Here is a 25,808-nt window from a genome sequence, read left to right as displayed (position 1 = left end):
ATAGGCATATCTGTAGATAACAAAATCTTTAAAGTAATATGTTGGTAATCATGATTATGAATAATCTAATCATGAAGCATCTCATGTCATAAATTCTATCCAAACTTTATTTTTGCTTTTAAATTCGGTCCCTATTATTTTGAAGAGGGATATCCCGGAAGCTACGTAATGGCTATAATTTACAATGCATGATGGGAGCGGCGCCATTTTAAAAAGTGAAAACACCTTGCCAACGCTGAAGCTGCAGAAATTTTTTCAATTTCAGTCTTTAAAATGTGCCGTATACATGGTATTTTCGTACTCAGATGACCTGTAAGTGTTAGCTTATTTGTGCATTACAGTTTTGTGCAGGTACCATAGGTGTTAAATGGAATAACATTGGTTTATTTGACTGCAAGTCAGACGAATTTTGATAAAATTTATGATTTGTTTACGTTTGAACGTTGTGTTGAGCCTGACCGTTCAGACTACCGTTTCAACGTAGTCAGCTGACCATTGAAGTTTTTGTCCTTTATAAGTTTACTTTGAAAGAAAGGAGTGCATATTTTTGTGCTATGCCCCCTACAAACTAGCACGATGAAAAAAAATCTACTTCGATACCACATCCAGGAGAGAAGGCTTCAGCCTGTTGTGTTCAAATCTATTATATTATTATTAATCTCGAGGGATCATATGCATAATGACAATAGGTTTTCCAAAAGTTGTGAAGACTTCTTAATTATCTTGTCCAGAAAACATAATATGTAGAGGGCGCAGCGACTGCCTTGCTTTATTGGTGTATTATTTGTGAAGCATTGTACTAGTAGGTCCCTTTTTTATCAAATTTTTTAATCTTATGTAGCACGTTTCTATTTGTTATCCTGAGTTCATTGTGAAGCAGCATTCTCCACAATGTGTAGTGCGGGGAATGTCAGACAGACAATAACCCCCACCGCTTGTAGAAGACATCGAAAGAGGCAACTTTCTGGCCTTCTTTGCCGCCATGGCCAAGCATGTTATATGTGAGGTGCAAATAGCTCTGCACTAGTCTAGTGTACAAGTGGCCAGCAGTAAACTCTCCCCCAAATTTGCCTCGCATAATGCGGGAAATGGGGGCCACAAATTTTGCAGTTTTGCCATATATCATCTAACATCTATATTCCACATTGCAGAACTTCTATGCCTGTTAGGTTATGACAATTGGGAAACCATGATTGAGACAGTGCAAGTACGGCAGCGGGGAGCGTATGACTTTGGCACGTACTACGACAACCTGTGTGCCCTGCAGAATACTGTTCCACTACCTGCCGTTAAAGGTAAATGGCCTATCTGATACAAAGAGTGGTTTTCTCATCTTGAGTTGAAATGTTTAACTTTTTTTCAGATTAAGTACCAAACAGATAAAAAATGTCTTAGAGCATATGAGCATGCTACTATCACTAGTAACACGATTGTGGCAAGGTGGTTTTGTGGTCATCATTGTTCACTTAGAATGAAAGTTCTGGGTTAGAATCCCCAGCAGGCCCCAATGAGGTGTGCCCTTGGGAAAGATACTTAACATCTATTGTCTTGTTTTCACATTTTTCTTTTCATAGCTCACCTCAGCGATGGGGTACTTGACCTGAACTCTGACCGTCTCCGTGGGCCAGACTTTGTTCCACTGCTCAACACCCTGCAAATCAACAAGAGCCTTTCATTTGTGGCTTTCAGAAGTTACTATCAACCCTTACCCTCAGGTAAGCTATTTTGTGATTGGTTGATAAGCTTTGCTGCTGAAATGTAGGATGTCTATCCTTCTTTTGCTAATTCCAGTATGCATATTATATAAAATATATGGTCAGATAATTCTACCAGACAGTGAACAGATTTCATACATCCAAGAAATAGTCCACGAATAAAGCTGTAATTTTGAACACAAAAATTGGACTTACCTTAATTTTCAACCGATCAACTCTGGTCTTTGTCAAGGAATGGAAAATCCGCTGCTTTTGTGATGTCTTGTTATGTAGATAGTTAACACGACTAAAGTTAGTAAAAAGAAGTAACAAAGTAAGATAATTTGTACTAATGACAGTTTTTCCCACCCTAGATACTCCTGTCGGTAGGAGACATCTCTTTAAGAAGCGAGTTCCACCTGTGAGGACTAAAGACATGACTTTAAGGATCAGTAAGGCCTTGAGAGAGTGTCTTACTGTGACGCCCTCCCTCACCTGTGTAGAGGTCACTAACCTCCCTCTGAGAAACAGAGACTTAGAGCATCTAGCAAAGGTAGGGGCAGGTTTGGAGTTGTTCACTTGTTAGAATGCCTTTTGTCTTATACCTGGAGGATACAAAAAGTCAAGTTTCTAGCCATGTTTTTTTAAAGTAAATAAGTTGAATCACCCACCACCCTATCGTATATCATGTATCTTTTAACTAACTAACTAACTTACTTATTCTTTTTCAAACAGGGCATTTCAAAGAACACCACACTGACTCACCTATCACTGGAGTACTGCAGAATTGGTGATGATGGGTTAGAAGGTAAGCATTATTATAGCTAATTGGCCTTAGACTAAGTTAGAGTAGACTGCTCGCCTTACATTCTAAAGGTTGGGGGATCAAACCCTGACTGGTTCATACCAAAGACTTAATAGTTTCGCTGCTTAGCACTTATGATAAAGAATATGGAAATTGAACGCACACTTCTGCTCTGGTTCAGAAGTCCTACCACTGGACTATCCCCCTACTGTAGTGGCCTGTGTGGCCAAAGGGTTATTGAAAAGTTGATGGGCACCACCCCTGTTCACCAAAAGATGTGGGAAGATTTTAGCCTAAAAAGTTGGACATTTAAAGCAGGCCATAAGTAGAATATTACTTTGTGAACATGGTTGTGCATCTGTTTTTAGTTGTTTGCCAGGCTGTGAAGAATTCTGCCACCATCACATCTGTCAACTTCACCGGCTGTGGACTGACATCGCGTGGTGCAGACACTCTAGCTAAGATCATCAAGGTACTAGCCTAACTCTTTTATTATCCTTGGGGACTAGATTTTGAAGTAGAAGGGGAAAGCAGGTTTTTGTGGTGTTTGAAGTTCATAGTTGAAACATTTCTGCAGTACAATTAGTAATACATGTACATTGGAAATACACGGGCAGAAAGATCATTGGGAAAAAACATGGAAATAAAGCCACTGCAAATATTTCGAGATTTACTCTTGTATGGAATTAAACATAGTCAAAGAATGTTAGACTTCCATTGTTTACAGCCCTGAAAAGAGAGAACAAGTAAAAATGATTTTGACAACAAGTCAAAGCATGCTTTTCATTCAGAGTTGTGTACATTTAATTTTTGTTCCAAAGAGATCATTCTTTTTATTCAACAAAGACTCATTTGATGAGTATTGCAAAAAAAAATGTTTGTTGTATTGACTTCTTTTATAAAGCATCAAGCGATGAAGAGACACAACGAAGCCTGGCAGGACAGTTTGAGGTACAGGCGGCCAGACTTAGACAGGATGACAGGTATCAGGCGCATCACCATGAACTCTAACCCCATGATGGATGACCTGGGGGCCATGGCACTGGCTGAGGCACTGAAAGATGACCTTTGGGTCAAAGGTAAAGACAACTTTGGTCATTTAAGGCTTTGTCATGGCTAGGGTAAAGTTTGATATGCATAAAGGAAGCTGAATCAGTCAACTGGTAAGGCTAGGGTCACAATTGGCCCGGTGCCCGTCAGGGATGTAGCCCCGGCTGGGCTCTGAAGTCGGGCGGACACCGGCTGTTTACCGGCTGTCGTGGTCACAATCAAACGTTGCCTTCGCGCTGCCCCATGGGGGTCCCGGAGTGTTCCGGCGGGCACCCCGTCATTTTTCTTTAAAAAATTTCCACCTTCCTAGGTTCGTCTCCGGCAGACACCCGTCAGATGTTCTGACGGTGTCCTGTAGTCACCCCTGCGGGGTCCGACAGGGTAACGTTTGTCTCTCACAGCCCGGTGGGGCAGTTGTAGGGTACCTGCCGCATGCCCTGCGAACAACGGCAGGGAACCAGGCAGGCTCCTGGTGGGCACTCTTTAAGGGGTATAAAAACAAGCATTGCCTGCATTCACTTAAGGTAGTACATCATTGAACTTGGAGTACTGGTGCGGTACGTCGGGGTCCGTTCACTGCGGCACGGTTTTTTTCGCCAACTTTTCCTCGCACTCGCACTGACGTGCGGCACTGTTACGTTTCTAAACTAAACTAAATAAACATGTTATTGGAATTTTTAATGTCGGCGGATGACTTGCCAAACTGTTGAGGCCTATATTTTTATATTTGTAAAACGAAAAAAATGGCTTATGGGTCCGAATGACTGCAAGTTTGGCGTTCCGTCGGCCAATTGCAGAGGAAACGTCCTTCTTCAGCCAAACATCTTTCTTCAGCTTGTTTCTATAGTCTGGGGTTGTAATATCGTAAAAAACATAGAAGCTTTCAATGAAGGAGGCTATCTGTTCGTCCTGCTTCTCAGTGATGCAGCCTATTATGTGGTCTGTTGCGTGGTGTGTTGTCCTATCCCCCTCTGTTCAGCCCTTGTCTGCAGAAGTTTCTGTTGCTGAATTCTTCCGCCTGCCTAGTGGGCTAAGGGCTGTTTCCCCTGGTCTTCTCCTTTCCCTTGGTATAGCGCTATGCACTCCACTGTAATACGAGAACTGTGTGATACGTGTAAGTTCACGGCTTTTGTCCTTTCACGTGATCTGTGACGTCACATATTTGACCCGGTGTTACGAATTACACACTTTTATTCCGTAAACCTGGTCTTTGACGTAACGAATTTATTCCGACAGACTGCCGGCAACCGGAGGGGTCCCTCTCGGTGTTGTCACGATTAGGTCGCGGGGTGGTTGTACGAGCGGGTCCCTGGTTCATTTTAACTCTTAAATTGAACCAGGGTCCCGGCCGGGCCTCAAAATACCCCGGCAGCCGCGAGGTGTCCCACAGGGCAACGCAGGGGTCACGCCCGAAAGTGCCAAAAAACAGCCCGTGAATTGCCCGGCAGGGCCCCTTTTTCGAATTGTGACCTAAGCCTAAGTGGTATGACTGCAGACATATAACATACCAGCTTTGTGTATTTTTTTTCATTGATGTATTCCTTCAAAAGTATTTTTCTTTCATTCTTTTTATTTCAGAATTTTTATAAAGCTGAACTATTTAAAGAATATAATGTAGTTATCATATAATAATCTGCCAGAGACAATAATAGTGATGATTTTCTACACAGTTTTAGCTTTTAGCCTCCCGCTATAATGCATGCTCAACTGTGTGGCCCAAGGGCTAAAGAAGTGGAGATTGTCATTGCCCATATACATTGGAATGTGTCCGTAGGATTGTAAAATTTTGTTTTGCTGTAGCTTTGGACCTGCAGCAATGCGGCATATCGACAGAGGGCGCTAAAGCACTGTACGATGTCCTGAGGACCAACACCACCATCGTTGTACTGGACCTGAGGAGAAATCCTCTCATAGGTGAGCACTGGGCAAAATGATTGAAATCTATGGTTCATTCATTAAATTTTCTTCATGACAAGAAAGCTGAATTGATTTATACAGACCCGAGACGTGTAGTATTCAGTCAGGACATGAAAGTGTACAGCATGCAGTGCAACAAATTAAACTAATTTCACCCTATAGTTATCGCAAAGATTGCTTTCAAGACTGCACTCAAAGGCCTTCCAAGATATGGCATAATTATAGTATATCATATGCTGTGTGTATATGTATTCATATTACGCTGTTTTATTTTCCCTAGATCGTAGTATGATGCAGTCCATTATGGAGCAGGTAATGATCAACACAGGTGGACAGGATACAGAGTACAGGTGGATCAAAGTAGAGAGTCCACGCGATCCCAGCAAGGCGTCGTACCGCCCGCCTGCGCGGCGCAGGAGACGCACTGTTAGCAGCGGGAGGAAGACATTTACCGTGGAGCCACAGGGGCGCAAAAGGTACAGTTTCAAAACAAGATGGCTGACCTATGATGTAATAAATCATCATGGCAGTGCTCCTGAACTGTAGGTTAAAACAGAAAAAGTTTTTGCCATGTAAGTACATACAACAATTCTAGGAAAGTCATTGATACTGCAAGATACCATGTAGCATAGGGTTGATATATTGGTACTCAGTTTCCTGTACAGCCTTTGGTGGAATTCCTAATGTCTGCTCACTTTTTGAATATACTGTTGTATGTTTACAATGTAGGGATCATCCCATTATATAGCCATATACTCTATGTATTTCTGTCTCAGGTCCAGATCTGTAGGTTCAGTGGAAGAAGTGAGCCAACCTTACGTACCAGACAACACCCAGCCTGGTACCCAGGGGTTTGTACCATGGAGAACCGCTGCCAGGCTAGGACGGTACAGGTCAGGAGTACCACAGTACCTACATAACTACCACAGTACCTACAGTTCTATCACTGTCACAGTACCTCCAGTGGCAGTAGTGCCACAGTTTATCCACCACCAGTATAACCACAGTGTACCCGCCGTACACTAAGGAGTACAGTACACTAAAACCTGTCTGTAGGGATTATCACCAGTACAGATTTAACTGTATATCAATGGCCAGGTGGTCCTTATATGCCTATGCACATGTGTATTTCCAATGTATCTACATGTACTATATTACTGGTTTTCCTTTCCAGGGGTTTTCCACCAGAAAAAAGACCAGGGACACCATCTGTTGTCACTCAAGAAGAGGTACTTTAATTTTTTTACATCAAAGATTCTAAAATCAGCACATACTATAAGAGAGTTCACCAATTGTGAGATTGTAAGAAAAAAAGATTTTGTGACTGGTTTCTGATAAGCATGCATATATTTTTATTATCTTCGCCAGCGAAGATTATAAGATTGCTTACTTGGGTCTGTATGTAGGTCAACAGCATATAAGTCGAGAAATTGTGGATGGAACTTTTTGATTTTTTGTAGGTGTGTAGCGGTTGTCGAAAGGCATGCCTAGTTTGAAAATGGTTTACCTGGCGTTTTCCTACGGTACAGCAGCGACCTTTGTATTTTTTCGAGGTTTGTTTCGAGAAGCATAACTCAAAATGCAGCTGGGCGATTTCTACGATATTTGGCAGGTGTGTAGCGGTTGTGTAAAGGATTGTCATGTGCGAGAATGGTTTAGCTAGCTTTTACCTATGGTGCTGTAGCTGGCTTTGTATGTAATTGCGTTTGTCTGTTAACACGATAACTCGAGATGTTCTACATGGATGCTAATGATATTTTGTTGATAGGTAGGGGACACAGAAAGGAAGGTCAAGTTCGATAATGGGCCTCCTAGCGACTTGTTTTGGTACTGCAAGTGAGCGTCAAAGGTTGCGCCTAAATTTTCCAGAAGTGCCATGTTCATGATTTTTAAGTGGTGGATAGCTGTTGGGACTAGGAGTGAATGGTGTAATTTTGGGCCCCCTAGCAGCTTGTTTGGAACTGCAGTGGGTCTTATAGTTTGTAACTTTTAAAAATGATAACTGCAGAGGGGATTGATGGATATTCTTTGCTTTTGGTAGGTAGGTACTTAGGGTGATTATCAACATAATGAGATGCTAATTATGTAAATTGCGATCTACTTAATATAATTACTTTGGGATTCTTATCATGGAGAGAACCACATCCCTTACAAAAGTGGTGTGCAGTGCAACATGACACTGGCACCATTGTCACCCTAGTCCAGCACTAATGTGTGGACCATTAATCTTCATTTATCATTCAAGCCCTTCAGACAGAAGCAGAAGCCTGATCTCCTTTCCCTGACAAGGGCCAGTCACACCAAATTAACCCCCTGCCCTCAGTCTCCGGGTCTAAGCACAGACAAATCAAAGGTGGAGCAGAACTAATCGTCATGCCATGGCAGGGTGTTACACGCCCGCCCGTTTGAGGCATAAGACATGGTCACGTAAAAAAAGATTAAAACATCGCGGTGGGCCAAATCAGGCTGTCAAAGGTGCCAACGTAATCCTCATGAGTTGTTCGATCGCATACAGTACGCTTAATGATTCAAATACTATTTCGGGATGAGATTTGAAGAGTCAAAGTTGGCCTTCAAACTGGCTCTTTTTGCCTGATTTTGGCCTCGATTTCACACTGCATGGGGGTTTCCGTGCAACCGATTACGACAATATCATATACTTCCGGGTTGTACGAGTGCGGTCATAGAACGCGGGCGGTATCGTATCTTGTCTCGGTTTGTGCTAGGTTGTAGAGGAGGATCTAAGTAAGGCTTATGAATATACTAATACTTGGAGATTAGCAATTACTATGCCTGTCAATCAGCTATTTTGTCTTTGCGGGGCTATGAATGGGGGGATCTGAGTAGCCTGACGTGATAGCCAGGCCAGGTAGACTGTGTAAAATACCTCTGACTTAACTCGCGATTGCAAATCTTTACTTACTATTTTCATGAGATGGACACAAACATTCACCAAGGCGGGGCCGTAACAATCCTTACGTATGACCCTTAGGTAACCCTTAGATGACCTATTATCTAATATATAGGCCAGTCACTCAAAGTTTGTTTATTATTTCTTTTTTTTTACGAAAAGACTGCAATGTACATTTTGTAGAGTGAAATCTTATATAAAACTAAAGACCTAGCCTAACCTAGCCTAACTAAAGACCTTACATCCAGCTTTGCTATATTAACATCTCGTATTAAGCTGTATTTGGTGCTTATCCGGCCCATTATAGCCATAATTACATACATTAATCATTCAAAAACAACGACCTTCGATAAAGAATGTTTATTTGGCGAAGATGTGTGTTCGAGGAACTCTAGTTGTAAATACAATTAGCCCTGTATGTTTTTCTTCAAATTTTCATTACATTATTATTACCTTATCCAGAGTCTGACATCTTTTGTCTTCCCTCCAGAGACGTAGCCCGGTTCCAGGCCTCTCCCCACAGGTTGTCATAGAGAGTGAGTCAGAGAGCTCCAGCTCCAGCAGGCTGGAACCAGAGACTTTAGTTGGGAGACTGGAGAAAGAAGACGACATCCTTGGAGACAAACCAGTTGAGCCAGAAGTACACCGCCGCTTGGAGGTAGTCCAGAAAATATCTTGTTTATCAATTTTTAGATTACAATCAAACTTGTCTACAGTGACCACTCTCTTAAAGAAGATTGTCGCAGAAGACACTGTTGGCAAGTATAAACAATTATTTATGCTTGCGTTATTGTAAACAATAATCTAAGTGGTCACTATTACAGGTTGTCTCTTCCCTAAGAAATGTTTAATGACAAATGTGAAAAATAGAGGCAAGCAAATATTTAGTTCTTTTTTTGTTTATTGCCAGTTTTTGGCAGTAAATCCTTGGTATTGGTTAAACTTGGAATTTTATTGAATGGCACTTCTCCTTACTTCTGCTAGGTGGAGCTAGAGGACTACAGAAGGAGACTGACTCAGGAGACCAGGGCCAGGAGTGAAGCAGACAGGAGACTGCTGGAGGTTGGTGCAAAAGTTTGAGTATTTCAATAGACTTGCTTCTACTGCAAACTTAAAATGCTGAGAAAACCCACTTTCTCCTTCTACCCGTAAAATTTGCTACTAGTCAATGAGTAGTGCAGGTAAAACTGATTTTGAATGTTACCTGTACCCAGGTGTGCACTACTCCTAAATCCAGCTATCTAGAGCTAGAGGACTGCAGAAAGAGACACCAGGTTATAATGTAAAAGATGAAATGTTTGCAGTGGTTTTATGTTTGCAATGACCTCTTCACCGCAAGCTTACATGTAAAACCACCACAAAAATGCTTGTTCTGTCTCCTGAACATTTATCTCTACCACAAAGGACCATTGCGAACATGCCATTTTCTCCCTGCAGCAAAATTTAACCCCTGCTAACTAAAAAGCATGTTCAGTAACATGCTTAAAATCATTTCCCCAGCTGCAGATAGAAAACAGCAGACTGCGCCGAGAAGTTGACGATCTGCGTGAGCGGGAGCGGCGCAGTCTGCTGGAGGATGACCGTGTACTGGAGAGCATCGAAGCCACCTTCCAGAGGTTCTACTCCTTCTTAGATCTTCTCAAGGAGAGTGGGTAAGAGTGGTCAATACTCTCAATCTTGAAATGTTCCCCATACTTTTATTTTTACATCTTTTAGAATTCCGAATAATGATCTCGTTTGATGATTACTTTCTAAACGTTTGTAAATTATCAGAACAATTTCTAAAGCATCGTATTCTTGTAAGTATATTCTTTATATAACCTTGTGAATGTTAATGATTTAAAATTTGACTTGACTATGTTTTTAAAGTGTTAAAAATGTAACCTAAAATCCCACGCGGTGACTTGGAATGGACTCTGCAGAGACTTCTCAAATTTTATATAACACTGCACTGTGTTCCCAGTGTTTTTCTACTGTACCACAAGCTCAGAACACATTGAAAACCTCCTTCCCTCTCCCTTTGGGTGATAGCAAATGTATTTTTATCCATAGACTCGGAGACCTGGCATCATTAGCTGGTATCGACCAATCACAGCTCAACCTGGAGAGCATGAGGTTTCAGCCAAGAGCCACAGTGCACGTTCCAACTCTGACTTCACACGCGACCCACCCCCGATCCTATGCTGCTACGGGTGTGTACGAGTCCGATAGACGTGCCGGATATCCACCACAAAGGTGACCTGAGAACTGTCTTATATACCTGTAATAATGTGAATGCCTTTGTGAAGATGCCATGCATTACAACCAAATAGTTAAATATGAAATTCAGACACTTTCATCCATCCATCATCTCATTCATTCATTTACATTACACATATCTACCATCACAACAAGGCATTTCAATTTCAATTATCTAATAAGTAAATTGTTTCATTCTTTCTTGCAGTGACTACTCGAGAGATGTGGACATGGCTGAGGACTTTGGTACTCCTTCTCCCGCCCCAATCCACATTGGCCAACCAGAGCCTTCCTCTCATCAGGAAGAGGCAGAGGAGAGGCATGCAGTTGAACCGGTACTGCTGATTGGCTGTTGCATCCTCTGAAATTTGTTTTTGTAGAACACACAAAAGCTAATGATACATAGACTATGTGGCAACATGTAACTTTGTGATTACGAAAATATAGAGGTCCTGGGTTTGAATTTGTAGCTGATTCCAATGTTTTGCCCTTGGCAAAAGGCACTTAAGAGGAATTTTTTCACTCGACTCAGGGTATAGCTTTTGCTATGGACGTCTTTTTGGAATGGAATGTTTAAGTTGGAGGTTCTGTGCTTGAGGAGAGCCACAGCTCCTTTGTCAGTGTACCAAAGATTTTGAGCTAGAATTTTCTATGTTAGTCATTAAACCCTTATGAATTTTTATTTTATTTTATGATCTGGAATTCAGATCATGGAGATGAGTGTAAGTTGATATTCTCATTATTAGATTTGTGAGGTGGACTAATAACTGATGATGCCAGCTGTCTGCTCACACTGCAATCATCCATCAGTAAGACAGGGGGAGCCTCATACATATGTAGTTCCAGTTTAGAACAATTCAGCCTGTCACAAGGTCCACCTCAGAAATTTATTAGGTATGCTGACTCTCTTTTTGTCCATTTAATTTGTTGATAGTTTTTCTTCTTTTTTTTCTGCAGACTGGTCCTTCACAAACAATTGCTACAGATCTGCCCAGTGAAGAAATCAAAGGGCCAATCAGCACACCCCACATGGAAGACTTAGGCCATGGAGACGCTCCGTCCCCCCCTCCCGACACCAGACCCACAGAGGTCAAATCAAACCGTTCAAGGTCAGGATCCGAAAAATCTCGATCATCATCAAAATCGTCAGGATCGCGGAGGAAAAGATCTGCCACTCAGCCCGTTGCCAAAAAGCCAAGTCAGGAGGAAGAACCAAAATCAGAAAAATCAGAAAAGTCAGCTAGATCACACGCATCATCAGTAAGGACCCAGTCGGTGAAATCTGAAAAATCAGGAACTTTCACAAAGTCAAAGTCACCAGCAAGTGCAGACAGCAGCATTCAGGAGGTACTGTCATTATCAGAGGGAGATCTGCAATCAGAATCACCAGAGCCGCTCCAAGTACTGTCATCACCCCCTGCAATTGACATTGGCACCGGAAGTGAATCATCATTCTAAGATCCTTTTCCTGTCAGGAGGTATTCATCCAATGAACTTTGAAATTTTAAGGGAAAGATTGTAAGATATAGAGATTTGATTTTGTGTGATTTCAAAAATAGAACGGGAGTAAAATTGCTTTACTTTCTAATACAAAACAAAAACTACTATGGACACAAGTGGCTTACCAAGAGTAGAGAAAGTAATGTACAAAGCTGTTTACAATGTTAACCTTTATTTCTTGTATTTTTGAACACTTAGAGCCTTGATCAAAGTGCACTAAAGTGACATCATTCAGAGCATCAATTAAAAAGCTTTGTAAACATTCAGATGTAGTTCAACTTTATTATACATCGTAAAGGAAATGTACAGCTTACAAGTCATTCTAAAACAGACTTCAACACCATTTCATAATTATCATTATCTTAAAGTACAGACAGAGGTACTTAAAAATTTCAAAACAAAACTACTATGTGAACAACTGTTATGTGAAGAAATGAAGTCTTTTTTCTAATTATCATATTGTCCTTCTTTAAAAAAAATGTCATATTCAAAGGGCTTTTTAATTTGACACATGCATACTTTTAGCATTACCCACACAGTGTGTCACATATTCCCTTCTCCATTGACGGCACAATGTGGTCATCACCATATGATAGATATAGAAACTCCCTGTACATATATTGTATAGATTTTGTTACTTGTTGATAATGACTAAAAGGTACACGTATGTGTGGTTATATACAGATGATAACTAGTAAGTTGTTGTTGTTGATCCCTCATCAGTTGCCGAGTTTAGGACAATCTTGGCTGAGAAAGTTTCTGGGCATGACCATTCCTTCCTGTTTGTCACTGCAAGAATGAAGTACAGTAATGTTAATTTCACACATTCATAAGGATAGCCCAACAATCAACACAGTCTCATCATTTACAGATATTAAGTACGACAGGGCTCAATACTGGGTGAATATACATCAATGTACAGCAAGGATTGGAGCTGTGCACCTAATGTTTGTCTGGGGGTATACCTGTATGTATAATGCAAAGGGTAACTATTGTACACTAGTATACTTTAAGTGTAAAAAAGGAATAATAAAACCATTGCTGCATTACTTGCTTAACATTTCTAAAGTTTGCTTTTAAAGCTGGGTTTATCACAATTTGTTTAAAGCTAGAAATGGTACTTGGGTTTGAATGACAATCTAAATTTATTTTACGTTGTGCACCCACATTTTTTCTGTACATCTACATGTAAATGTAAGTGCGCCTATCCCCCAAAATACATTTTGAGCCTTGGTACAAGTAAATATGAATGAAAACTAAAACTTTTGGATTTGTATGAAACTAGTTACCATTTCTATATCCAGGTACCAATCATTCTTCCTTTGAAGGTTTTGGAAGTAAATAAGAAAACAATAAAGAAATTTCGGTAGAGATACTTACACATCGTACTGGAGATACGACAAGACCCCATCAATGTGCACCTGTCCGATCTCTCCGTCGATCTGTGCCAGGTACGTGTACAGCTCCTTGAATGTGTTAAAGTCAATCCTCGCTGCCCCGCCCTCAGGGTCAGAGGTCAGGATCTCACACACAGTCTTCATGGCTTGTGTGATGTTCTGTTAAAGAATACAACAGGTAAAGTTAACCTTCAGCCTGCTCATGTACCCATTTGGCACTTAGTTTGTATTGGTTATGGTGTTAGGCAGCAGGGAGAAGATTGTCAATAGCAATCAAATTGAATTAACGAGGAAAATAAATTTTGGATGCGCCAAGTGCCAACCCTAAAGATAGAGGTTGCTGGCAAGCTATCATCAAGCTTCTGCATCTACAATGTATATGCAAGCATATCTAATCCTCGCCTGATGGGCAACAATAGATTATAAACCAGATAGTGAGTGATCTTCGCTATTTTATTTGAAATGCCATCTCTCAATGTATCAAAACTAACACTTTTCTTGAACTGACCATACAATTTTCCTGATCACTAAAGCCATGTTGTAAACTGTATATTGGAATAACTCTTAGGCTACAATTAAACAACATGTTAGAGTATAAAAGTGTTTCACAATGATCCAGGTCATTGTAATATCCAAGCAGATACGCATGGCTCTGGTTTGAAGTTGTACAACATTTTGCCTGCTTAGTAAGTCTTTTAGGCAGAGTTATCAAGAAAAAAAGCAAACCCCTCAAAATTGAGTGAAAACACAGCACGAAAACAACTTTTTAAGCAAAGTTTCAGAGATACGTATAAAGCCCTTAAAGGCGGAGAAATATTTCAGCAGATTTTAAGATCTATTAAAGGCATCGGAAACATACATTTGGCATTTACGGAAGATTTCAGCGTTTGTAAATCTAACTTAATCTGTTGTGTTTCTTTACGTGAATTTTACATGTATTTTAGTATGCCGAAGAGACAACTTAAATGTCTCAAAAATATTTTCTGTCAAAACGGACAAATACCGTTTCTCTAGATCTGTTACAAAATACATGTTAACCGGCTAAGTCAAATGTAATAAGCCTTTGTCTGGTGTTAGATAAAACATTGCGTCATCTGTTTTATAACAGTCAAAACTGAAAATTATTGCGCTTTCTGGTACAAAATGTTATGTTTATACCTCAGCAAATACAAATACAATACAATACAAAGTCAAACACAATAATCTTCTGTGTATCTTAGCTATTCCGAAAGCATTTGACGTATTCAAACTTTCTGTGCGCAAGGTTTAATTCGAACAGGGGAGAACCTCTCACGGTTAGCTTATATGCGCTATTTTACGTTATATGAGATGTTGCGTATACCATGGTCAATATTGACCGAAGGATGCCATATATATAATTTATTTCGAACCGTCATTTACGCAAAGAAGGGAAGACCTCCCCCGTTAATATAGTTGCTAAGCCGTATATGAAATGTTGCGTATTTCATTTGAACATACGACATGTTTAATTTTTGAATCCGCGCAGTTTAAGCGAACTAGGGGAGACCTCCCCCGTTTAGCTTATATGTTGCCAAAACGTATATGAAATGTTGCGTAATTCTTTTAAACATACGACATGTTTAATATTTGAATCCGCACAGTTTAAGCGAACTAGGGGAGACCTCCCCCGGTTAGCTTTTATGCTGCCAAAACGTATATGAAATGTTGCGTATTTCTGTAAAACATACAAGTTTAATCTTTGAATCCGCGCAGTTTAAGCAAACTAGGGGAGACCTCCCCCGTTTAGCTTATATGTTGCCAAAACGTATATGAAATGTTGCGTATTTCTGTAAAACATACGACATGTTTAATATTTGAATCCGCACAGTTTAAGCGAACTAGGGGAGACCTCCCCCGTTTAGCTTATATGCTGCCAAAACGTATATGAAATGTTGCGTATTTCTGTAAAACATACAACAAGTTTAATCTTTGAATCCGCGCAGTTTAAGCGAACTAGGGGAGACCTCCCCCGTTTAGCTTATATGTTGTCAAGACGTATATGAAATGTTGCGTATTTCTGTAAAACATACAACAAGTTAAATCTTTGAATCCGCGCAGTTTAAGCGAACTAGGGGAGACCTCCCCCGTTTAGCTTTTATGTTGTCAAGACGTATATGAAATGTTGCGTATTTCTGTAAAACATACAACAAGTTAAATCTTTGAATCCGCGCAGTTTAAGCGAACTAGGGGAGACCTCCCCCGTTTAGCTTTTATATTGTCAAGACGTATATGAAATGTTGCGTATTTCTGTTGAACATACAACAAGTTTAATCTTTGAATCCGCGCAGTTTAAGCGAACTAGGGGAGACCTCCCCCGTTTAGCTTATATGCTGCCAAAACGTATATGAAATGTTGCGTATTTCTGTAAAACATACGACATATTTAATCTTTGAATCCGCGCAGTTTAAGCGAACTAGGGGAGACCTCCCCCGTTTAGCTTATATGTTGCCAAGACGTATATGAAATGTTGCGTATTTCTGTTGAACATACGACATGTTTAATCTTTGAATCCGCGTAGCTTAAGCAAACTTGGGGGTACTACCCCCGTTTTATCTATTAGCCAACACCGTCTCAAAGGTTTTATGAAACGTTGCCTTTTTCTGCTGAACATACGGCATGTTTGAAGCGCAGTTTATGCGAACAGGAGGAGACCCTTTCCTTTTTATTTTATACCGCATATATGTTCTAAAATTCCAGGGTCTAAATCAGGGTGAGGTTTTCTTTGTGGCATGCATGTTGACACTCGAGCTAAGAGACGGTAGAAATCCCGACTACTGCTATGAATATCTCCGCGACTCAACCTCTGCTTGAAGAATAAGGATGTAGTAGGTATACCGTTTTGTGCAGTGAGTTGTGTTTTCTCTATAAAACGGCAAGCAGTTCTTACTACAGGTAAATGTACGAAATATGTTTATTTCTTTATCTACAAGCAAGCGTCGAGAAAGAACAGTTTGTGCACACAGGCGGTGTCTTCTCGTGTTGCTCGTGTTTGTTTGGGCAGGCAAGATGTAAATTTATTCAGCGTTATTTCGTACTCGCCATGGTGCGCACGCCTCCGTCCGTCCAAGGAGGTTGAACTTCCTTGGTCCGTCTGTGGCACAGCTGTGTCATGTGATAGGATGTATCCAATGGCAGAAAAGAGTGGGGGGTTCAAATTTACGGGCCATACGTACGACAAGGAGCGGTTATTTTCCAGGCGTTCATTTTTGAAGAGAAGTATTGAAGAAAGTTTGGGCCTGCTCTAGCCCGCAAGTTGTGGCCACAACACCGCTTTTACCGCCTAGGACCCCCGGTGACGGAATTTGACTCAAAGATACGAGGTGGCTATCATAATTCTGTACAAGATGTTGTTGTTGGAAATCGACACAGAATGGAAATCACGGCCCTTGCACCATCCGGATTAATAGAAGCCGACACTACAAGCTGAACATGTTTCGCGTTCACAGAATCCAGGACCATCCAACAACACGAGTCATATCGGCCACTACTCTAGGATACTCTAGATCTTACCGGATTCTTATTCCTGTGGTGACCAGATGGAACTGTACATGTGTGCTCTTTTTAACTTACGCCGAGACGCTTCACCCGACACTGGAAATGGGACTGTGGGCTGCTGCACGGAATTGCGCAACCGTTGTGATTGTTTCAACTGCCGACTACATCAGAATGAAAGGCCACAAATACCTAGTAGGCTGTAGGTTTTTTTTTTACTTTTCCATGTAATATTTTCTCGTAATTCAATAAAATTTTAAAGTTTCATCCATTGTATTTTCTTGCTTTGAAATCTGCTAATGATTATTCTCCTAAAATGGCACTTATCCACACCTTAATGCACACGTATATGAGACGTACAGAGGGAACTTTAAACATGTCTTAAGGGTGTTTTGGTACGTATTTATGACAACTTTAAGCTGCTAAAAAGAAAAATATAGACACATTAAATCCTCTTAATTCACACGTATATGAGACGTAAATAGGCTTTAGATCAAATAAACGTGAAGTTTAAACATGTCTTAAGGGCGTTTTAATAAGTATTTATGGCAAATTTAAGCTGCTGAAAAGGCACCTAAACACACGTTATAATCCACTTAATGAACACGTATATGAGACGTAAACAGGCTTTAGATCAAATAAACGTGAAGTTTAAACAAGTCTTAAGGGCGTTATAATAGGTATTTATGGCAAATTTAAGCTGCTGAAAAGGCAGCTAAACACACGTTATAATCCACTTAATGCACACGTATATGAGACGTAAATAGGCTTTAGATCAAATATACGTGAAGTTTAAACATGTCTTAAGGGCGTTTTAATAGATATTTATGGCAACTTTAAACTGCTGAAAAGGCACCTAAACACACGTTATAATCCTCTTAATGTACACGTATATGAGACGTAAAGAGGCTTTAGATCAAATAAACGTGAAGTTAAAACATGTCTTAAGGGCGTTTTAATAAGTATTTATGGCAACTTTAAGCTGCTGAAAAGGCACTAAAACACACGTTATAATCCACTTAATGCAATTGTATATGAGACGTAAAGAGGCTTTAGATCAAATAAACGTGAACTTTAAACAAGTTTTAAGGGGGTTTTAGAAATCATTTACGACATCTTTAAGTTGCTGAAAGACAACGGGAAAACCGGAAAATAAGGACTAACACGGACCTACAGAAAGACCACTTAAAGGCAATATTTACGTACTCGTATAAGTGGTGTATAGATCCGTAAAGGAGGAAAATACGTCAACATTACGCATGGTTTCAGCATCCTTAAATACCGTTTTTCGTGCCGTGAAAGATGTACAAAAAGAAGTTCCTGACACCTACCCCTGCAAGAGAAGAACATGCCAGAGCGAAGAACTTGATCCACTCGATGTTGTCAGAGAAGGTTCCCACTTTCATGATCTCATCCATCTGTTCCTGAGGCAGACACAACTCCTTCCACTTCTGCTCCAGGGCAGACAACTGCACTGTACCCTGGGGACTCAGCTGGGGGAGGGGGGCAAGACTTCAAGGTCAATTCATGTTAAGGTCATTAAACACTTTATGTAGAAAAAACTGGACTGTGTCAACTGGACTGCCTTTTTCACATATCTATGGTTACCTCTCTATCTAGTATATATCTACATATACAGAAACATATACAGATTTTCAAAAACAATTCCATCAGGTTGGTAGATTATAGGATATTGGAGTTTTCTTTTACACTACCAATAATGTTTCTTACATGCTGACAATTTGTCTGTCAGACATCTTCCTCATATTTTCATCCAGATCTCTACTGGCAGAATTAGCAGACCGTCGTAGTGTAGGAAAAATTCCATGTTTTTAAGTGCTCCTCCTACCTGTTTGTGTAAAACCTTCAGTAGTCCAGGTGTGAGTCCTGTGTCTGTTTTCTGTGTGGCTGTGGGCATCTCTAGTCTCTCCTTTACAGGAAGGGTCTCTCCATTGGAGAGTGCTTGGAAGTACCTGCAAGAGAAATATATTCAACATCGAATCAGGTGTTACAGCTTACAACATACAATGTATGTTACATAGCATCACAGTGAGTAATAATTTGTGAGACGATAAACAATTTTTAAAAAACCCATCTACTAGTATTGAGATTGACATTTTGTGGAAGGATTGACATCTTTTCAATGTGTCCACCTGGAGATCAGACAGTAAGGTTTGATCCACTCATATCACTTTTTGATAAGTGTGGTGGGGACGTACTTGGGGTGTGACTCCTCTCAAACACCAGACCTACGCTCTACTAACATCCCTAGACAAAGCTAGGTACTGTACTAATTTTCACCTGATTTGTGTATGGAAATTGTTGTTATTAGTGCCTTTCCCAAGGGCACACTGAGGCCAGCCAGGGATTTGATCTCAGAACTTTTAGTTCTAAGTGGGATTCATGGAAAACAACATAAATGGTTACATCAGATACTTACGCAGCAGACCACTGGAGCACGTCCTTCGGCTGTGTCCTGATGGCAGCCTTGGTGAACTGTTTGAGGATGTCGGGTAGTTCTGGGGGAATGTTGATCTGTTGTGAGCTGTACATGGGCTCGTCTGGCTGCGGCATGGTGGAACCTCTGATGGTGGAACATACGTAAAAAACATTTCATAAAATATTGGCAGCAAAGAAGCCTTAACAGCTCATAAATAATGGATAGTTGACTGTTAATGCATGGGTGATTAGAACGTAAGCTGATTAAATTTTTGGGATAACATACCTGGTTTGTGGCATGCTATTAGGGCTGGTGAGACTACAAAAAGGGTAATATGGAACATAGCATGAATACATTTCCACGAAGTCCTGATTCAAATTCGTTTTCTTGTGGGCCTCATTATTATCTTTGCCCTATCTAGCTTATTCTTCTTCTGTTTAGAATTTGATATCTATAGTAACGTTATATGTATATTTTGCACATTGTCAAATTTGAAATTACCAAATCAGGAAAATGAAATATAAGGTGGTAGGTTTGTGCACACCTTTAGGACCTTGAGAGTGACCTTAGATAAATCTCTGGCATTCTTAATTTGTCATATTTTGAACATTCTCTGTTGATACATTATACGCCATACTCGAACAACGCGTACGTGAAAACATAATTTGCAACCCATATCAAAAGTTCAATGGATTCCAGCGTCTTCCTACGTTTCACAAAAACAACCACAAATGTATCTAGTAATCTGTCAGACATCTTAAGAGGTCAACGGAAAGTTATGTACCTCGTAGACTCTCCTGTAGTGCCTTAAATGGTGTAGAAATGCCCTTAAACCGCCCAGACGTCTCTGTTGCTTCTCAGGTTGTTGTTCGTAGCAACGGTCTCCGCGCAGCTCTACGGCGCAGGCAGGTCAAAGGTGAAAGCACAATTATAGTGACGTACATCACAGAGAATGATGATATAGTACACACATACACATGTTTTGATGAAATCACTCATCATCATGGCGGACGGCGAGGAAAATATTTTTGCAAGCAATGCACTTTTTGAAGAATTTGAGCGGGAAGACGAAGAGAATGGCGAAGACCTCATCCCTGCAGACGCTCTTGGTGAGCTACAAAAGGAGATAAACGCAGTATGTGAGGAAAACGACGCCTTGAAACGGAAACTGAGAGTTCTTTCTGCACCGGTTCCGTTGTTGGAAAGTACGCCGGATTCAGAAACTGTGGGACCATCCGTGCAAGTGTTGTTTATGAACAACTCAATCGCCACCAGATACAGGCAAGATGTAGAAGAGTTCTTCCTACATCTGATGCAGAAGGAGTCTGAGCTTAAGAAGAAGGACAGGATAAGTCAGGCTGTTGTACGTCCCGCGCCACAGCGGTCTTCCTTTGCGCTTCAGCTGGGGAGGGGGGCAGAGCAGACTGAAAGTGAAAGTGTGACGTCACGTGAAGTGAAGCAGTGTTACACAGTGACCGGGAGTGTGCAGTTCTATCAGAACTACTGTGTGGATCACCTAGGACAGCCTCTCATCGATGGGGATGCCAAGATTTCTGAAGGATGGGAAATCCCCACCTATGAACAGGTCAATTGTGTTGAGTTTATAGAGATACTGCCAGTCTCTCACTATTCACAATTTTTGCATGGAAGTAATTTGGTCAACAATCTCAAATGCCACCAAACAAAACTAGCTACGTTTCTACAAAAGGATACTCACTGAGTTGTACTATAATTTTCTAGAATATAATCTATATTCTAGAATATAAGGTTCCAAGAAATTTCTTTTGTATTACAAAAGATATAGTTATGTATTTCAAGACATCACTGTAAAGTACATTTGCCGGATGCATCATCTTCTTACATTACGACATCAGGGGAAAAGTACGAGAATGGAGAAACCCTGGGCTAGGGTGGGCAGGCTTCTCAGAAAGACTCAACTGTGAGAACTGATACTACCAGTTCCAAATTGTTTAATGGGATTTTTAAAAACAAATACTGACTGTTTTCATTAGTTCCAGCTCAAACCAGAGACTGCTAGTACAAGTTCGAACATGCCACTGGAAAAAAGATAAACACATTGCTGTATGCATTTAAAGGCTATTGACTTCGAAAAATCTTTTTGTTGTTGTTGTATTTTGCAGATTTACTTTGATGCCCTGTCGTCTGATGGCCAGGACGGTGTGAAAGTTGGTAAGAAGAAGGACAAGCCCACCTGTTTCAACTGTGGGGGGGACCACCAGCTGAGGGAGTGTACCCAGCCTCGAGACCTGGCCAAGATCAGCCAGAATAGGAAACTGTTCATGGAGAAGTTCAGCAGCTCACCTAGGACTCCAAGGTAACCTTCTTAACCTTCTCACCGCTTGGTACCTTTGTAACCAATGTTATGTTGTTGCCAAGTGGTTACATCAGTAGGGAGATGCAGCAAGAAATACAGCCAGAATGATAGCCTAAGTTGTATTGGGCCTGTAAAGTCTCTAAAGTCAAACCTGTACAAGTGACCACCTCTACACAAAGACCATTGCCAATGTGACCACTTTTTGCCCCCTTAGGTAATTTATCCCTGGCCAATTTTACAGGGCAAGGAGTGTATGGAACCCCAGTTTAAGTAGGATGGCACCCATGCAAATTTATCCCAGTGACACAAGCTGTAAGAATCCTATCTGTGACCACCTGTCATGCCTCTGAGTGATCTTCTGTGGCAGTTCGGATTGGCATGGGTGGTCTGTGTGCATATTTTGGCCACAGAGTTGCTTGCCACCACAATGTTTGTGATGCACATGACTAATTCAGAGCCTTATGTTTTTACCTAATTTTAGTGGCAATCGTTACCATGCAGACCTGGATCCCAAGTTTGCCAAGTTCAAGCCTGGTATGGTGAGTCAGGACCTGAGGAAGGCCATGGGTGTGAGCAGTCACCAGCTGCCCCCATATGTATATCAGATGAGAAGGCTAGGTAAGTATACCTCTGAGGGGGTGTTATTTTCCAATAGGTACGTAAGAAGTAACAATAGCAGTATACAATAAAAGTACCACTAGTCTAGATCTGCATGATGCAAACCTGTTCATTTGACATCAGTAAAAACTGACCAAGATTTTTTTTTAAATGTGAGGAAAACCCTTTGTATTTTCTAGCAACTGTTAGCCCTTTTATTTTGACTTGTAATTTTGTATTGAATATGCTTGTTTATATTGTAGGTTACCCTCCTGGCTGGCTGGCTGAAGCTGAAGAGATGACGTCAGGTCTGACTTTGTACAGCAAGACTGGCAAGAAAGTCAATGAGGAGGGGGAAGAAGTGGAGGATGGGGAGGTTAGATCACTAACTCGCTCACTCAGACGCACTGTCCTGTTTATCTTCTCTTATTGTTAGTTTGTACCTTTGTCAGATGTCAGTCCATCTCCAGATGTCAGACCAACTCTTAAAGGGTTGTATTGATCTTCGTGGGCCACTTCTCTTTTTCCATTCTCTGGAGATGACTGTACCACCATAGTCTGTTAAATATCATTCTGTCAAATGCACTATAAACGCCTAGCCTAATTCTTAGCTGCTCAGTTGACAAGCTCACAGAAAGTTTATCTAGTGCATATCTAGTGGAACATGGTGTCATCACTCATGTCCTCAAACACAAAATATCCCACTAACAGGAGATAACCTAGCATGAGAACCATCCTGCAAAACATGAAATACTTTGCGAGTTATGTAGTAGAACAGATTTTAATTGTAGTCTCTGCTGTGACACATATTGTATCTGTTTAGGTTGACTCTGAGGACAACAACAAACCAACCTACAACATCGAGAAGATTGTGGCATACCCAGGGTTCAATGTGCCAGTCCCAGAGGGTGTTGAGGATGTGGGGGACAGGATGGGTGAGTTATAACTGTGCTCATACCAGTTCTTACTAGATGGGGCCCATGGTAGTGCATGTCAAAAAAGGGACGGAAGGGTTTGGAGGGTCCAGGTTTTGCGTTCACATTTTCATAATCTACTTCAAAATCACATTTGATACTAACGTCGCCAGAAGCGTAAAGAAACTGATGTTCTTTTGGTGAAAATTGGTTTTGGACCTGAGCCTCATTTCAGGGTATTTATCTGCATTGGAAGTGGGTTGTCCTGTTGACCAAGGTTTGTGCGTTGGGTTATATTGAAAATCTGAATTACAAATTGCTTTTTCAGTTTTACTGTAGCATACAACAGTGTAATGGATGTTGAAATTTCATTCCTTTAGGATTACCCATGCAGCCTCACCAGCAGCGTGAAGTCCTGATTGCGTACCTTGAACCGTCGGCGGGAGGAACCAAACGTCCTGCCGAGGACGACAACGCGCACCATACCAAGCGACAGAAGCGGGATGAATCTGACATGGACGTGGACACCTCTGGTACTGATGATAACTGTATCAAGGAGGTGATCCCTCCTCCTCCCGACGCAAAAGTCTTCCAACCTCCGCTTCCCCCGACACCGGAACACACCACGCCACCCTGTCCCCCAATCGACGACTCCAGTGCATCCGAGAATGAAGGAAGAGGGTTCTGGACTGAGAAACCACTACAGCACAAGGAAAACAGCAACTTTACGAATTCCAGCATGGAAAACACGGATGAAATCGTACAAAGGACAATCGGGGGGAAAGATGTCGTCAGCAAAGATTCGGCAGGTGACTCAGATGCAGGAATGGAGGACTGGGTTGTCATCGATTCAATCAAGACAACGTCAGAGAGTTTGGAGGAAAGCAACAATCCCAACGATTCACCTGGGCTTGCAGGGAGTTCGATCAAGGATGACAATGGGGAGAGTGAGAACAGCCAGGATATGCCTGAGGACTATTTCTCGCCCAAGGGACTCCCACACAGGAGCAAGTTTGCAGATGGGATCACACCGTTTGTGGAGAAGGAAAACTTGACAGATCTGAAAGGGACGTTCAAGAAGCTTCTAGGTGTCCTGAAAGGGAACAAGAAGAAAAAATAGAAATAGTGCTTAGACGAGGAAAGAGGAATTCTTGTTCACTTTTCTCCTTTTTTGTGCTGATGTACATAGCAGTGTAGTAAATATTAGAATGTCAGGGATCAAGAGTTTGTTGATTGTTCACTAACAGGAAGTCATTTTTAGTTGTGCATTACCCGTAGTTTGCACAAATCAGTTCCAGTTAGTTTGTGAATTTTAGGCGGTCATAAACAGATTTTAACTTGCAATCTATGTCTTTGTAGAGGCTTTGTTTCTTTGCATTTAGCTAAGTTCACCTTTATGCCAACTTGGGTAGCTGTTTTGTATAATTTGCTTGCTCATCTCACATCCATTTCTTAGTCAACCAGTTTTCTCTAACTTTCTTTGTTTTCTGTTTTCCTCAGTGTTTCATATCATCGTTTTAGTCCACCTTCTACCTATAGTTAAATGGTGCAAGTGGTACAGTTCAAGTTGTGGCACAATTTGTATATAGTGATCAACTACCTCTAAAGGCGCAAACATTTCTAGAACTCCTGTCATTTCATCAGATAGATAGTGCAGTTTTGACTTTTATACATTATTCTCAGAATGTTTTTAGTTGGGAAGAAAAGGTGCACTTCCAGAGTTTGGATGAAATGGTACTAGTAACTCAAGACATTTTAACCTTTCTTTAGCAATTCTGTCAATGAGGCCCTCATTTGCTTGACTTATGTCTAATGAGTTACAGTTACAATATTAATGTACTTGACCCAAAAGTTGTAACTGCATGGTTACAGGTTTGGAACAAGTATTCAAAAGTTTGTGTCTCCTTACACTGCTTCCAAGAAATGCTAGTTGTCAGAAATAAGACTATTCAGTAGATGACCTATGTGATCAGAGGAGTATGCAACAGTTTGAATGGGCTGACTGCCAGGCTAGGGCCCTGGTATATACATGATAGAACAATCACTTTAGTACTAGAAGACATCTCCCGTATCTGCTACACAGAACAAATTTCCTAACTGGTGCATAGTATGGAGTAGGTTAAATAGATGCATTTTATCTAGCTTTATGAAATTCTGGTTTCCTGAAGCACATTTCTTCTTGCACATGGAGAAACAGCAGTTGAAATGGTGCAATATCTGTGTATAAAGTTGCAAAAGATAAAAGTTGATGGGACTGTAGTATTTGACACTTTGACAATTTTGTTAAAGGATAAAATACCCATACTGTTTCAAAGTTGATTTTATGTATATATCTTTTTAAATTTTGAATAAACAAACTTTTGAGGTAAGCATTCACAGTGAATTTTGTCCTGTTTCAGTATTGCTTCTCATGGTTTATGCAAATAAGTCAATTTGCCACTCAGAACACAATTTTCAGAGTATAAAAAGTCTTATCTAAGGTTGTTTTACATTTCCT

The 25,808-nt window shown here is 40.8% G+C and overlaps 3 protein-coding genes across 4 annotated transcripts; 2 read left to right on the top strand and 1 right to left on the bottom strand.

The window, feature by feature from the left end:
- Positions 1 to 170: 170 nt before the first annotated feature.
- On the top strand, positions 171 to 12,381 carry LOC118411922 (centrosomal protein of 78 kDa-like). The gene is made up of 17 exons (XM_035814430.1): positions 171 to 312; positions 1,152 to 1,295; positions 1,575 to 1,715; positions 2,069 to 2,247; positions 2,430 to 2,502; positions 2,868 to 2,971; positions 3,404 to 3,578; positions 5,350 to 5,463; positions 5,747 to 5,942; positions 6,243 to 6,359; positions 6,641 to 6,695; positions 8,868 to 9,035; positions 9,362 to 9,439; positions 9,878 to 10,029; positions 10,430 to 10,612; positions 10,824 to 10,950; positions 11,573 to 12,381. Exons 2-17 carry the CDS (start codon positions 1,190 to 1,192, stop codon positions 12,071 to 12,073), a joined length of 2,469 nt encoding a protein of 822 aa, XP_035670323.1. The 5' UTR covers positions 171 to 312; positions 1,152 to 1,189; the 3' UTR covers positions 12,074 to 12,381.
- Positions 12,378 to 20,415, bottom strand: LOC118411963 (ropporin-1-like protein). 2 transcript variants are annotated; one of them, XM_035814495.1, is made up of 6 exons: positions 20,272 to 20,415; positions 19,466 to 19,609; positions 18,875 to 18,998; positions 18,357 to 18,518; positions 13,496 to 13,671; positions 12,378 to 12,904 (listed from the first exon to the last, which is right to left on the bottom strand). In XM_035814495.1, exons 2-6 carry the CDS (start codon positions 19,597 to 19,599, stop codon positions 12,835 to 12,837), a joined length of 666 nt encoding a protein of 221 aa, XP_035670388.1. In that variant the 5' UTR covers positions 19,600 to 19,609; positions 20,272 to 20,415; the 3' UTR covers positions 12,378 to 12,834. The 2 variants fall into 2 exon arrangements, with proteins under 2 accessions (XP_035670388.1, XP_035670387.1); XM_035814494.1 differs by having other exon boundaries at positions 20,250 to 20,410.
- Positions 20,413 to 25,687, top strand: LOC118411927 (zinc finger CCHC domain-containing protein 8-like). The gene is made up of 6 exons (XM_035814441.1): positions 20,413 to 21,050; positions 21,607 to 21,800; positions 22,282 to 22,418; positions 22,661 to 22,773; positions 23,221 to 23,332; positions 23,692 to 25,687. Exons 1-6 carry the CDS (start codon positions 20,451 to 20,453, stop codon positions 24,429 to 24,431), a joined length of 1,896 nt encoding a protein of 631 aa, XP_035670334.1. The 5' UTR covers positions 20,413 to 20,450; the 3' UTR covers positions 24,432 to 25,687.
- Positions 25,688 to 25,808: the final 121 nt, after the last annotated feature.

This window comes from Branchiostoma floridae, chromosome 3 (assembly GCF_000003815.2).
Source record: "Branchiostoma floridae strain S238N-H82 chromosome 3, Bfl_VNyyK, whole genome shotgun sequence".
In the NCBI taxonomy this organism is placed as follows: domain Eukaryota; kingdom Metazoa; phylum Chordata; class Leptocardii; order Amphioxiformes; family Branchiostomatidae; genus Branchiostoma; species Branchiostoma floridae.
The sequence above is the reverse complement of the archived record's forward strand: the minus strand, read 5'-3'. Positions and strand labels throughout refer to the sequence as shown.